The sequence below is a fragment of the Saimiri boliviensis genome, chromosome 3 (genome assembly GCF_048565385.1).
Source record: "Saimiri boliviensis isolate mSaiBol1 chromosome 3, mSaiBol1.pri, whole genome shotgun sequence".
In the NCBI taxonomy this organism is placed as follows: domain Eukaryota; kingdom Metazoa; phylum Chordata; class Mammalia; order Primates; family Cebidae; genus Saimiri; species Saimiri boliviensis.
This window is the reverse complement of record NC_133451.1, coordinates 142197650-142211052: the sequence shown is the minus strand read 5'-3', so window position 1 is coordinate 142211052 and position 13403 is coordinate 142197650. Positions and strand designations below refer to the sequence as shown.

The 13403-nt window shown below is 41.3% G+C and overlaps 2 protein-coding genes and 1 pseudogene across 2 annotated transcripts in view; 2 read left to right on the top strand and 1 right to left on the bottom strand.

Moving 5' to 3' along the window:
* The window catches only part of TTC29 (tetratricopeptide repeat domain 29), a 915079-nt gene that overhangs the window by 774435 nt on the left and 127241 nt on the right, over nucleotides 1–13403 (bottom strand). The window lies entirely within an intron of this gene.
* EDNRA (endothelin receptor type A) overlaps nucleotides 5038–13403 on the top strand; it is a 61531-nt gene continuing 53165 nt past the window's right edge. Inside the window, exons 1-2 of the mRNA XM_003927992.4 lie at nucleotides 5038–5666; nucleotides 10497–10986. Of these exons, the coding sequence (XP_003928041.1) occupies nucleotides 10567–10986 (420 nt within the window). The 5' untranslated portion in view covers nucleotides 5038–5666; nucleotides 10497–10566. The remainder of the gene's footprint in view (nucleotides 5667–10496; nucleotides 10987–13403) is intronic.
* The window catches only part of LOC141584064 (general transcription factor IIF subunit 2 pseudogene), a 30017-nt pseudogene continuing 27644 nt past the window's right edge, over nucleotides 11031–13403 (top strand).

Here is a 13403-nt window from a genome sequence, read left to right as displayed (position 1 = left end):
CCATACTCTGCCTTTCAGCCATGTTGGGGTGAAAGTGTCACACTGTGGCTCTGTGGGGAAACCCTGCCCCCGAGGCACTGGGAGATGCCATCCTGGCCTGCTGGAAACCAAGAGGTAATCCCACTCTTTGAAAGTGATGTGGAAACAGCCTCGCTCCCTGGGTCAATGGGTGGAGTGGCAGCCGTGATAACCCCTGAATCACCTTGGGGCCATTTTTCCCTTTTCTTAAAGAATAACCCATGCACTTTTGCAGCTGAGTAGTTCTGTGGTCCTCCTTGTGTCTCCCTTTGGAATGGGAATGTCTGTCTTATGCCTGTCCATCACTGTATTTTATTGTACTTTTCACTTTTTTTTAACTCATGTCACTTTCATTTGTCCCTTAATGGTTAGAAGTAAGTTATATCTCCCCCCAAAGAATCTCTAAAATATAAGACCATTTTCTGTATATCCAAAATAGTATTTTCACATTTAATACAATTAATATAGCCTCTAGTACATAGACTAAATCCAAATACTCTCAGCTGACCCCTCCACCAAAAAATAAAAGACCTTTATAGTTGGTTTAGCCAAACCAGGATCGAATCCAGAACACCACAACTGGATGTTGTGTTCCTTTAAATCTCTTTCAATCTAGAAAAAGATAAATATCCTTTCATTGCTTGACTTGTTGAAGAGACAGGCTAATTGCCCTGTAACATTATAACTTCAGGATTTGTTTATTTGCATTCCATGGTATTTGTTTACCTTGTTCATCTATTCCCTATCTTTGCTGTAAACTGGAATTTACAGCTAACAACCTGATTATATTCAACTGAAACATTTTAAAATGGTTGCAATACTTGATCAGTGTACACTTAATATCTGGTTACCCTATCATTAGGAATGCTAAGATTGATTGATTTTTCAGCTCTCCAATGGGTCCACCAGCAATTTAAAACAACTTTGGGCTACATAATATATTAAATATATTTTAATGGGATAACCTGGATTAAACCACCATGTGCAACATTGTTGCAATGAATAAACACTTTAGAATCTCCAGCAGCTCATCTACAGATTAATTTTGGAGTACAGTCATGTGTCTTAATGATGGGAATATGTTCTGAGAATTGTGGTTTCATTGTTGTGTGAACATAATAGAGTATACGTACACAAGCCTAGATGATAGAGCCTGCTACACATCTAAGCTGTGTGATATAGCCTATTACTCATAGGCTACAGACCTGTACAGCAAGTTACTGTGTTAAATACTGTAAGCAGTTGTAACACAATGGTATTTGTGTATCCAAACATATATAAACATAGAAAAGGTATGATTTTTTAAAAAAATATAATCTTTTCTTCTTTTTATAAAAACATATTTCTCAAATCTCTTGTAACTTAGGTATTATAATCCTATGGAACCACGTGTGCTCTGCCATTGACCAAAATGTTATGTCGCACGTGACTGTGCTTACTTTGAAAACAAATTGCCTGTCATCAGTTTTAATTAAAAATGGATCTTCAACTAACAGGGTTTGTCTTTGCAGCTCCAGGCAAGTGATGCTTGCTGCCAATAGTCTTGGCCACAGCACTAACCAGTGTGAAGGCTGCAGTGATAGTTTCAGGTCTCTGACATACATTTCTCTGCCTTTGCCCTCACAACCAGCTTCTTCCTAGCCTTTCTTTTTTTGTTATTTGTTTTTTTGTTTTTGAGATAGGCTGTGACCAGGCTGGAGTGCAGTGGCTTGATCTTGGCTCACTACAACCTCCGCCTCCCCGGTTCAAGCAATTCTCCTGCCTCAGCCTCCCGAGTAGCTGCGACTACAGGAATGTGCCACCACACTAATTTTTGTATTTTTAGCAGAGATGGGGTTTCACCATGTTGGCCAGGATGGTCTCGATCTCTTGACCTCGTGATCCGCCCACCTCGGCCTCGCAAAGTGTTGAGATTACAGGCATGAGCCACTGTGCCCAGCCACTTTCTAGCCTTTCTTTATCTCTGTGGTTCTTCTCTGAAACCTTCATGTTTTATTTCTTCCAGAGAGCTTAACCATGAACACAGCATCTCTAGCAAATACTGTAAGACTCAAAACCACTATTCCATTTCAAGTTTGCTAACTCTTGGGAGTTAGCAACTGTAAAATGGATTTGCAAATTTGAATCAAGAAACTTAAATTCAGAGGAACATTTGCCCCAAAGACACATGAAAATGGTTTTTAAGTGCTATATTGAGCACTTCTTAATATTCAGCAATTATTGTTCATGAAATCAATATGATACTTACATGATGCCAAGAGAATGTCACTACAGTAATCCTTCATTTAGTGAGCTGCTTGAACCAGAAGTCAAGTGTGATCAGGATAGTTTCCCCAAAACCCAGAAGACCTGCAAATCTTCATCCAATCCACTTTCCAAGGGAAAGAAATAACCTTGGAAGTCAAGTTGAAAAATAGTCAAATACACGAATTATATGTTCTTTGGAAGTACACGGGATGGAATACAGAGTTATGGCAAGTATATAAAGTATTATCTATGGGGAGAGGAGTAACTGGAGGTAAAGCTAACTTGACTAAAAACTGGTTCAAGTCCACTGAAGTCATTTTCCCCAAGTAAAGCTGAGAAAATGAGGATATAAATCTCCAACAGCCAAAGGACATTTATGTTGTTCTCATCAAGAATGAGGCAATCTTACTCTTTTATAAAGGCAGGTTTATGCTGATAATTCACTTATTTATATTTAAATATCCTAAAAGAGGTAGTAAAGTCATGAATTTAGAGGGCAGATCAACAGGTAATGTATAGAGGCAGATTTCATTTTGATGTCAGAAGGAATTTATTTTGATGGTAAAAGATATGTAATACAAATTTACCATTTTAACCATTTCAAAGTGTACAGTTCATTGGCGTTAAGTAATTCACATTGTTGTGCAACCATCACCACCATCCATCACTGGAACTTTTTCATCATCCCAAACTACATCTCTGAAACATATGAAACAGTAAGTCCCCATTCTCCCCTCGCCACCTCCAAGCCCCTGGTAATCACTATTCTACCTTCTGTATCTATGAATTTAACTATTCTGATACCTCATCTAAGTGGGATCATAAAATATCTTTTTCTTTTGTAACTGGCTCACATAATATCTTCAAAGTTCATCCATGAGGTAGCATGTATCAGAATTTCATTCTTTTTTAAAGCTGAATAATGTTCCATTGCATGTACATATATTTATATACATATACATACATGTTTATACCACATTGTGTTTATCCATTCTTCCGTTGATGGATATTTGGATTCTTTCCAACTTTTGGCTAGTTTTCACCTTTTGGCTTTTGTGAATAATGCTGCTATGAACATAGGTGTATAAATATCTGTTTGAGTCTCTGTTTTCAATTATTTAGGTAAATACCCAAAGGTGGAATTGCTGGATCATATAGTAATCTTATGTTTAATTTTTGGAGGGCTGCCATGCTGCTTTCCACAGCTGCTACACTATTTTTTACATTCCCACTGGCAATGCACAAGGATTCCAACTTCTCAACATTCTTGCCAACACTTGTTCTTTGCTGTTTTTGCTTTTGTTTTACTATCATAGCCATCCTAATAGGTGTGAAGGAAAAATTTTTAGTAACTAGTCCTACACCACAGTGCGATCAGCTGTCCCAAGAGGTAGGATCTGATGGGTGTGCTCTAACAAAGACTGGACAGACTGACACATTCAGATATGCAGGGGATGTACTGTCCAAATGTGTCTGGCCACAGAGTGAGTAAGGGCTGAAATCCAGCACATGTTTCACAGGCCAAGATGTGAACTGCATCTTCTGGGAGGAAGCAATAACATTTCTTTCCCAAAAATATTGTCAGCTTGCCAAGCCACATGCCCAAAGGGTCACCTTTTTTTTAATGTAAACGATGCCACTTTTAAAAGCTATTAGTTATTCTGGTTGGCTGATTCTCCCTCATAGAGAACCTGTAAGATTAATACACAGGGTAATACCTAGTCTAATCCTACTAGATGACTGTTACATGCACTGAAGGATTCTTTCAATGGTGGTGTTCTGTAGATCTCTTTGATGGTTTTACAAAACAGTCCCTAAATTCTTTGACACTTCCTTACATTGAGAGTTGGGCTCTATATAACCTCACCTTCAATCTGGGATCTGCGACTGCTTGACTAATAGAATGGAGCAGAAATGACAGAGTGCCAGTTTCTAGGCCCAGCCCTTAAGAAAGTGGCAGCTTCCACTTTCTGTCTCTGGGGACATTCACTCTTGGATCCTTGCCACCATGCTGTGAGGAAGACCAAACCACAAGTCTCCACAAGTCTTTGTGGAGAAACACACACGGAGAAAAACTAACACTCAACACCAAGCAAGTGAACTATCTTGGAAGGGGATCTTCCAGCCCCCGCTACCTGGAGCAAAAACGAGCTGTCCCAGACAAGCTCTGCCCAACCTGCCGACTGATAAGCAGAGTAAATGAGTGTTGTTGTTTTAAGCCACTACGTTTTATAGTGATTTGTTTGGCTGCAACAGATAACCCAAACAGTATGGGATATAAAGTGACCTGTGCTCCAACCTCACATTTCTACAATATGCTGACTCTAGCAGTGCACTGAAGGACTCCAAGGCAGACCTTCCCTGAGGAGCCCCCAGTTTTCACTCACCTGTCACAGGCAGTGGTCTTTGTCCCTCATCTCCTCTCCCACCCCCAATTTAGGATAAAGTCTCTGCCATGATAAAGATGTCGAGACCCACTATAAGGTCTGTTTTCTCACTGATTGAATTTCTTGAGGTTTCACGGACCCACACACTAGAACCCTCCATAGACTCTCCTGAGGCGCCTTCTTTGCCCTGGGCTGGAGGGCTGGAGCCTTGAGACGCTGGCTACAAGGGACAAGATAGAAGCAAACCACCTGATCCAGTAAACTGCTGTCCACTTCAGCTCCTCAACTGTCTCTAAGCGTACGGGGGAGCACGCAAGCCAAGCAAAGGGGGCAGGGAACACGGAGAAGAAACCACTCTTGGGCCGTGGCTCTGTGTCCAGTTGTTCATCACAGAGCAAATCTGCCTGCATTAAGAGGAGGGGTTCCTCTGCAAGGCCTTTCGGAATTCTGAGTCTTGTCTGTTAAACTCTACCCTCTCTCCTCTACATCCCCCTATCTCTTCTTTCGGGAAGGAAATAGTTAAAAAGACTCTTGCCCTTCAGGGCCTGGAAGGGGGCAGCAGCTTTGTGCTTTTTAGTGGCTGCGTCCCAGGACAGCTGGAAGGTTAGGACTCTCTTGCGGTCCTAGAGTGGAGTGGAAGGTCTGGAGCTTTGGGAGGAGACGGGAGGAAAGACTGGAGGCGTGTTCCTCCGGAGTTTTCTTTTTCTTGTGAGCCCTCGCGCGCGTGTACAGTCATCCAGCTGTCCTGGCGATTGCGGAGAGGAGGTGGAGAGGCTTCATTCATCCCACCCGGTCGTCGCCGGGGACTGGGGACTCAGCGAGACCTCCCCTGGAGAAACAGTGCCCAGGAAGTTTTCTGAAGCCGGGGTCGCTGTGCAGCCTAAGCCGCCGCCGCGCCGGACGGAGCCCGGGACACCAGCCACCCTCCGCGCCACCCACCCTCGCCGGCTCCGGCTTCCTCTGGCCCAGGCGCCGCGCTGACCCGGCAGTTGTCTGCGGCCGCCGAGCTCCACGGTAGGTGCAAGTCCTTCCTATCGGGGGCTGGGACTGGGACTGGGGCGGGTACGGGGATGGCGGAGACGCTAACTGGGCCCCTTGGTCGAGAGCGGGGAACGTTCTGGCTCGACCGCCCTGCAGCTTGGGCGACCCGCCGCAGCAGGGACTGGCACCCACCTGCCCAAGGGCGCGCGGGGAGGCAGGCGCCTTCCCTGAGGGGTGCGCTCCAGGAGCATGTAGGGTTTGGGGAACTTCACCTCCCCAAGTGTAGGGTTAAGGATTCGGATTTTTAGGAAGAGGAAGCCCAATAGTTTTCTCTGGGTGTCCCCGTTTCCCCAGGCATGCAAGAACTTTGAGAAACATGAAGCTCTGTGGCTTGCTCCAGAGCCTGGTTGTGAAGTTAGCTCCACAGCCTTTTCTCACTCGCTTGCTTTTCCTCCCCCACGTCGGGGTCTGGATATGCCAAGGGTAGCCAAGGGCACTCGGCATGAGGGACTGAGGTGTTTGGGGAAACCCCCAGTGTAGCTGGTTTTGGAAACCAGCCTGTGGAGGTCTGGGCATTTTGTTCTGTGCTCGCCTTTAAAGGACACTTGTTGCTTCTCACGTGCAGAAAACAAGGGCTGCTTCTAGATAATCACCCTCTGTTTACAACATCCTAATGGCTTTCCCCTGATAGAGTTGGGGGCGGGAGGCATACTGAAGTCAGGCGTTGTCTCTAAGGAGAGTTGCTCATTCCTTAACCGGAGAGCAAAACCACAGAAAACTTGTAACAAGTTCCTAGTTTACTTGTTTTTTTCCTCCACCTGGAGCTGTCTCTGTGTTAGCTAATTGAGAAACACCTTGGCAGTCATTTCGTGAAAATTAAATGCTCTAAACTCATGCCATTTTGATAAGGTCGGAATTTCCAAATTACCAATTACAGGTGGACTTTGACTCTGAGGGTCTCATATGTTAAATGGTTAAAGTGCACTCATAAGGATTAGGTCCTCTTTCTTAATCATAGTTTTTGTACTCCCCAAACTCTCAGACCCCAAATAGGAAGAGTGCTGAATCTATAGACCATGCCCTTCAGTTCTGAACCTGAGATGCTTCACTAGTGCTATGACTGATGATGACTGATGATTCAAAGCACAGCCTGACTCAGATTCTTGGAAATGAGCTACAGCCCCACCTTGGAAGAACCTGCAGTTGATGGGCTTCTTTCATCTGGTTTTGTACTTTTCACCCAATGATAATAAGGCATTCACATGCCTTTGCCAGGTATCCCTTAGTTTTGCAGCTTAACGTGTGGAGAGCTGACAGAGAAGTCATCAGAAGTAATTTCTGTGGTGGTTTCATTGTTGGAGGAGGAAGGAAGGAGGTTTTAACAATAGCTGGCTCATGCCTTTAGAACCCACAGCGTTGGGCAGGCATGGGGCTCATGCCTGTAATCCCAACACTTTGGGAGGCCTAGGCTGATGGATCGCCTGAGGTCAGGAGATCGAGACCAGCCTGGCCAACGTGGTGAAACGCCGTCCCTACTAAAAATACAAAAATTAGCCAGGTATGGTGGTGGGTGCCTGTAATTCCAGCTACTCAGGAGGCTGAGGCAGGAGAAATGCTTGAACCCAGGAGGGTTGCCGTGAGCTGAGATTGTGCCACTGCAGTCCAGCCTGGGTGACAAGAGTGAGACTCTGTCTTAAAAAAAGAAAAAAGAATCCACAGTGTTGGCCTTACCCCCTTCCATAATCAGCTAATGGAGCAGACCGGCATGCTAACGGTCCAAGCACCACCGGTCCTCTGACGAGTAGAGCAGTACCCACCATAGCCAGGTCAGTTCACAGGTCAGTTCCCAGTTGACTGCAACCAGCGGAGAGCCATTCCATTTCCAGAAAAGGCATTTTCTCTCTCATTTTTAAGAAAGCTGTTATTGAAGGTTCCCTTTCAGTTGGGAAGCTGGTAGATGTTAGCTGACTCAACAGCAACAGATATGAAAGTATTTCTTCTCCCCCCATCTCCGATCCAAAGAGGTGGATGACAAGAAGCTTTTCTCTTGGAGTCCTGGTCTTCACTTTGGAATGGAAATGGTGGCATTTCATAGGTCTATCAATATTCAGCCAGATACTCACTCCAAACTGTAAGAAGCAGGAAAAAACTGCAAATTGTTTATAATTAAGTCTAGTCAGAGCTGGCAGTTACATGGCATGCCTCTAGCATTGAAACATTGATATTTTTTCTCATTTAATCAGAGTTAGTCAAGTCCTATAAGCAAAGTTACATGTCCTGCCATTTCTTGGCTTTGAAACCTTCAAGACTTCCAGTTTCCTTGTGAGTAAAATGGAGATACTGCTCTTCAAGACTCTGGTTTCCTTGTGAGTAAAATGGAGATATTGCTCCTGCCTTCCTAGAGTCATAAAGCTCAAGGCAGATAACAGATACATATATAATAAGTTACTATGTATAAATACTATTTTTATTTCAGATTTGGTGAGGAAATGTCTGGGGAAGGCAAAAGTGTGCAATACTTGAACTTTATATTTAACCTTTCTGTATAACTTGAATAAATATACTTTCTATATAACTTGAATAAATCTTATTCTATCCTCGTATTGGCCAAACCTAAGCTTCACTGATTTCCCGAGATAATTGTCAAAATTCCTAAAAGTGGTTAATACCAAACTTGAATAGACTCAGAAAAAGGACTCAATTTTTTTAACTTTTTTTTTTTTTTGTGAGACAGGGTGTCACTCTGCTACTCAGAATGAAGTGCCATGACTCGATCATAGCTCACTGCAGCCTTAACCTCCTGGGCTCAAGCAATTCTCCCACCTCAGCCTCCCAAGTAGCTGGGACTATGAGCATCTAATCTTTTTTATTTTTTGTAAAGACGGAGTCTCACTAAGTTGCCCAGTTACTCCTGGGCTCAAGCGATCTTCATGCTTTGGCCTCCTAAAGTGCTATGATTATCGGCATGAGCCACCACACCCAGCCAGGACTCAATTTTTTTTAAGATTAAATTATGACCTCAATATATACATCACAGACACATACACACACCATTGCATAAATCGGATTATGTCTTCATTTGAAGATTCATAAAAGCCTACAGAAAAGGAAATATATAAAATATTGAAATAGGATGGGCTATTTTTAATTGTCTTTGATTATTTCATTACCCCAACCTCCCTCATTTTCTCAATGACTTTTCTTTAAGGATTAAAGGTCTCCTAAATTTCCTGGACAGGAAGGACAACTAGCTTTCTGCAATTGACTTAAAAATAAATAAATAAATAAATAACCACAGCAGATGGTCTTTGAAAATGTCTAACCATCCTCCTGAGTCTATTGCTTCATCTTAACTCTGGAGACTTATTTAAATTATTTTAGGTACAGATAAAGCATGAGAATAACAGACAGGATGGTTTAGTGGTTAACAGCTCTGGTTCAGAGTTGGACTGACCTGCCTTAGAATCACAGCACTGTCACCTACCACCTGTGGCCTTGACAAGCTGCTTCACCTTCCTGGGCCTCTGTTTCCTTTTCTTCAAAATGGAACCATGGATCTATGTCACAGGACCATTGTATGGATTACAGGGCATCGTGCACATAGAGTATTGAACACAGTGACTGACATATAATAAATGTAGCTATATAGGATGGTTAAAAGACAGTATGGGGACAGATGTCCCTTGGAAAACCAAATACTATAACTAGCCTGGGAAAGTTCATTATTCCCATTTCATTCATCGACAAATACCATACTGTGATAATTTCTGAGAAACAAAAAAGAAAAAAAAAAAAACTCCTGTAGAAAATGTAGATTTTATATATTAAACATCAAGGTTCCCAAAACAAATATTTTGTTTTTATCAATTCTTTAATTTTTACTTGAAATTAAAATTGTTAGATGCACTAATGGTGTTAATCAGAGTTCTGATTAACATCTCGCAGCACTTTAGATGGCTACCTGTGCTGCACTTTATTCCTATGTTCATTATTTACCATATGCAAGACAGCAAACATTTTAGAAGATTCAATTTTTACATTTGGTAATTTTATTTTATGCCTCAATACTCTGTCTCCTTTACTCAGCATATAATGCCTTTTCTCTTACATTAAAAAATGTTTGTATCCCAACTCTTGAAGATTTTTGTGATTCAGCCTGTTATCAGCCTGAAGGTAGAGAAAGAAGTAACTACTACTTGAAGGAAAAATTGACCTAGCCTCATCCATATTATGATGTAGATAAAAGTATAGCTATGGAGAGAGATGAATGAGAGAGAGAAAGTGAGAGAGATAGGGAGATGGAGACAGAGCTAGAGATGAAGATAGAGACAGATATAGAGATAGAAATAGAGATAGAGATAGAGAGATGGAGATGGAGACAGAGATGGAAATGGAGACAGAGATGATGGAGATTATGGAAATGGAGATAATGGAGATGATGGAGGTGATGGAGGTGATGGAGATGATGGAGGTGATGGAGATGATGGAGATGATGGAGACGATGGAGATGATGGAGATGGATGTGGAGGTGATGGAGATTGAGATGATGGAGATGATGGAGGTGATGGAGGTGATGGAGATGGAGGTGATGGAGGTGATGGTGATGGAGATGGAGATGGAGATGGAGATGGGGATGGAGATGGAAATGGAGATGGAGACTTACATAGAGAAGATAGATCTTGCCCTAATAGAGCTTTGTTTTTTTTTCTGATTTTGCTCTGCCATAGGGTAACCTGCTATACATGTATCTTACCTAATCACCAAATATATCCTGCATTTTAATTGAATCAATAAATAATCATTGACCATGATCTTCTTGGCAACCAGATTTTATAACAAAAATTATTTTTCCTTTTGTTTCAGGTGAAAAAAAAAGTGAAGGTGTAAAAGCAGCACAAGTACAATAAGAGATATTTCCTCAAATCTGCCTAAGATGGAAACCCTTTGCTTCAGGGCATCCTTTTGGCTGGCACTGGTTGGATGTGTAATCAGTGATAATCCCGACAGATACAGCACAAATCTAAGCAATCATGTGGATGATTTCACCACTTTTCGTGGCACAGCACTCAGCTTCCTGGTTACCACTCATCAACCAACTAATTTGGTCCTACCCAGCAATGGCTCAATGCACAACTATTGCCCACAGCAGACTAAAATTACTTCAGCTTTCAAATACATTAACACTGTGATATCTTGTACTATTTTCATCGTGGGAATGGTGGGGAATGCAACTCTGCTCAGGATCATTTACCAGAACAAATGTATGAGGAATGGCCCCAACGCACTGATAGCCAGCCTTGCCCTTGGAGACCTTATCTATGTGGTCATTGATCTCCCTATCAATGTATTTAAGGTAGGAAGTAACCACAAATATATTTTCAGGTTTAAATCCATGCTCTGATTCCACATGGAGAGTTGTTGCAGACTTTTCTGACTTTTGGAATTTTATCTGTGTTTTTACTGAGAGCTATTTCTGCTATCTTCAAACTACTAGTTTTAAGATTTTAAAATTTTATTATCTGTCCGATGTTACACTTAGTTTCCACCTTAATTGTAACAAAATAGTACTTCAGAGATGAAGTTCAAAATCATGGAGTTTCATGACTTGGATTCCCATGCCAGCCCTGAGCTTGCTGGTTGGGCAGGCAGTCTTGGCAAGATCCCTGGATTTTTACGAAATGTGATTTCCAGGGTAAGAGCTAATGAACCCAGAAAATACTTGAAATAAACATATCCTTAGGTTTAGTTACCTGTTGAATATGATGCTGTTCTGAAGCCAGATATCTATAGTCCAGCCAGAAATGAATGATAATGATTTTATTTTAACTATCTAGATTAATGATTAAAGAAAAAGGACATCCTGGCTTTTCTCAGTGATTTGTGTGACTTAGAGATAATGGGGTCCACATGATAGCAGGCTGGTGTTGACCTTGCTGAGCAACATTACTAACTAAAACCATTTAAAACTGCTTTCCTCATTCTTCTTCATTTCTTCAGTCTGCATTTATCGAGCACCCACTGTGTGCCCACCCCTGAGCTCAGCAGTAAGGAACCAAAGACAAACACAACAAAGTCAGTGCTCAGTGAGAAAGGAATATAACTAACCAGTCTGTGATCACCTTGTTTGCAGACTGTACTAGGCCATTTTTACATTGCTAGTTAAAAAAAAAAAAAAAAAAAAAAGCTGGGTAATTTATAAGGAAAAGAGATTTGATGATTGGCTCCCGGTTCTGCAGGGGGCAAGTGCATGGCTCCAGCATCTGCTTCTGGTGAGGGCCTCAGGAAGCTTCCAATCATGGCAGAAAGGGAAGGAGTGCAGGCACATAACATGCCAAGAGCAGGAGCAAGAGAGAAAGGGGCAAGGCACTACACTTTCAAACAACCAGATATCTCGAGAATCACTCACTAACGCAAGGACAGCACCAAGCCATTCATGAGAGATCTGTGACCCCCATGACCCAGACACCTCCCACCAGTTCCTACCTCCAATGTGGGGGATTACATTTCAACATGGGATTTGGAGGGGGAAAACATCCAAACTATCAGAGACTACTTAGTCCCAAAACAAACTAAAGCCAAAGGAATTAGATATTCCTTATTTGGTCTACTTGTGAGGGAAAAATTGCTGCAAGAATTCAAATGTACTAAAATTCAAATGAAATGGCCTGATCTATGCCAGATTTTATGAAACGTGTTTATGCTAAACCCAGGAAAAGTATTTTCCTCAGTCTTGTTTTTCTCTTCTATGTATTCTGCATAGAAAGCAACTATTCTAAGAGATAATATTCTGAAATATTACTTTAAATGGCAAGTTTTGTCAATCAAAGATACAACACATTTTAAGTAAAACAATAATCTCTCAGTTTCCAATAAGTACACTTAAGCTGTGGTTAAATTATATTACCCTAGCAGAAAAAATCGGTGGAATAACAATATAGATGAAAACAATGGTTACAATTTCGACATTACAAATAAATCTTCCCAAAATTACACCAATACACTGTTTCCAACATTGGAGAGATTAGAGAACAAATAATCAAAAAATTATCATCTCTTTCCACAGGATAGCATAAATACATGTGTTTTCTATTAGAGCTTAAAATAGGAGTTTAGAACCAAACTATTATTCAAAATTGAAAATGCATAATTGATTTAAAATGTTTAGCATATGCTACATAACTTTAATTTTTTCTTTTAAAAAGTTTTCTTTTTATGAAATACTATGTGCACACAACCACTTGACTTTCTCCTGACATTTCTCTTTAATGATAAATTGGAAAATTCAAATTTTAACTCTTCAGCTATCACAGTGTGTAGTATCAAACATTGATTATTCATGCTTATCAACTAGTGAACCAACCCATCATAGCTCAAGAAAATGATCAACCATCTCTGAATTAGTAACTCCCTGCTGCTGTTCACCCTGAAGCACACTATGTAGATTAAGCAGCTTCTTAGCAAATCAATACCCACAATTACTAGGAAGGATACCCGCTTATCTCTTTGAGGTGCTACTGCCAATCACCAGATAAGCTTCATTTCTATTCCATGGCAACGCTTTAAGTCAGATCATCTGGAATGTCTCCAAATTTGGTAAAAATACAAATAAAACTTTTACATTCACCTAGCAATGAATAAAAATTAACACATTCTTATTTGAATATATGGTTCTCCCCTCCTGGGAATCCAATACTTTGTATACCTTACTGTAGTTCTAAATAATGTAGACCATTTGGTATTTTTACATCAAGGGAGTACATTTGTGTAATT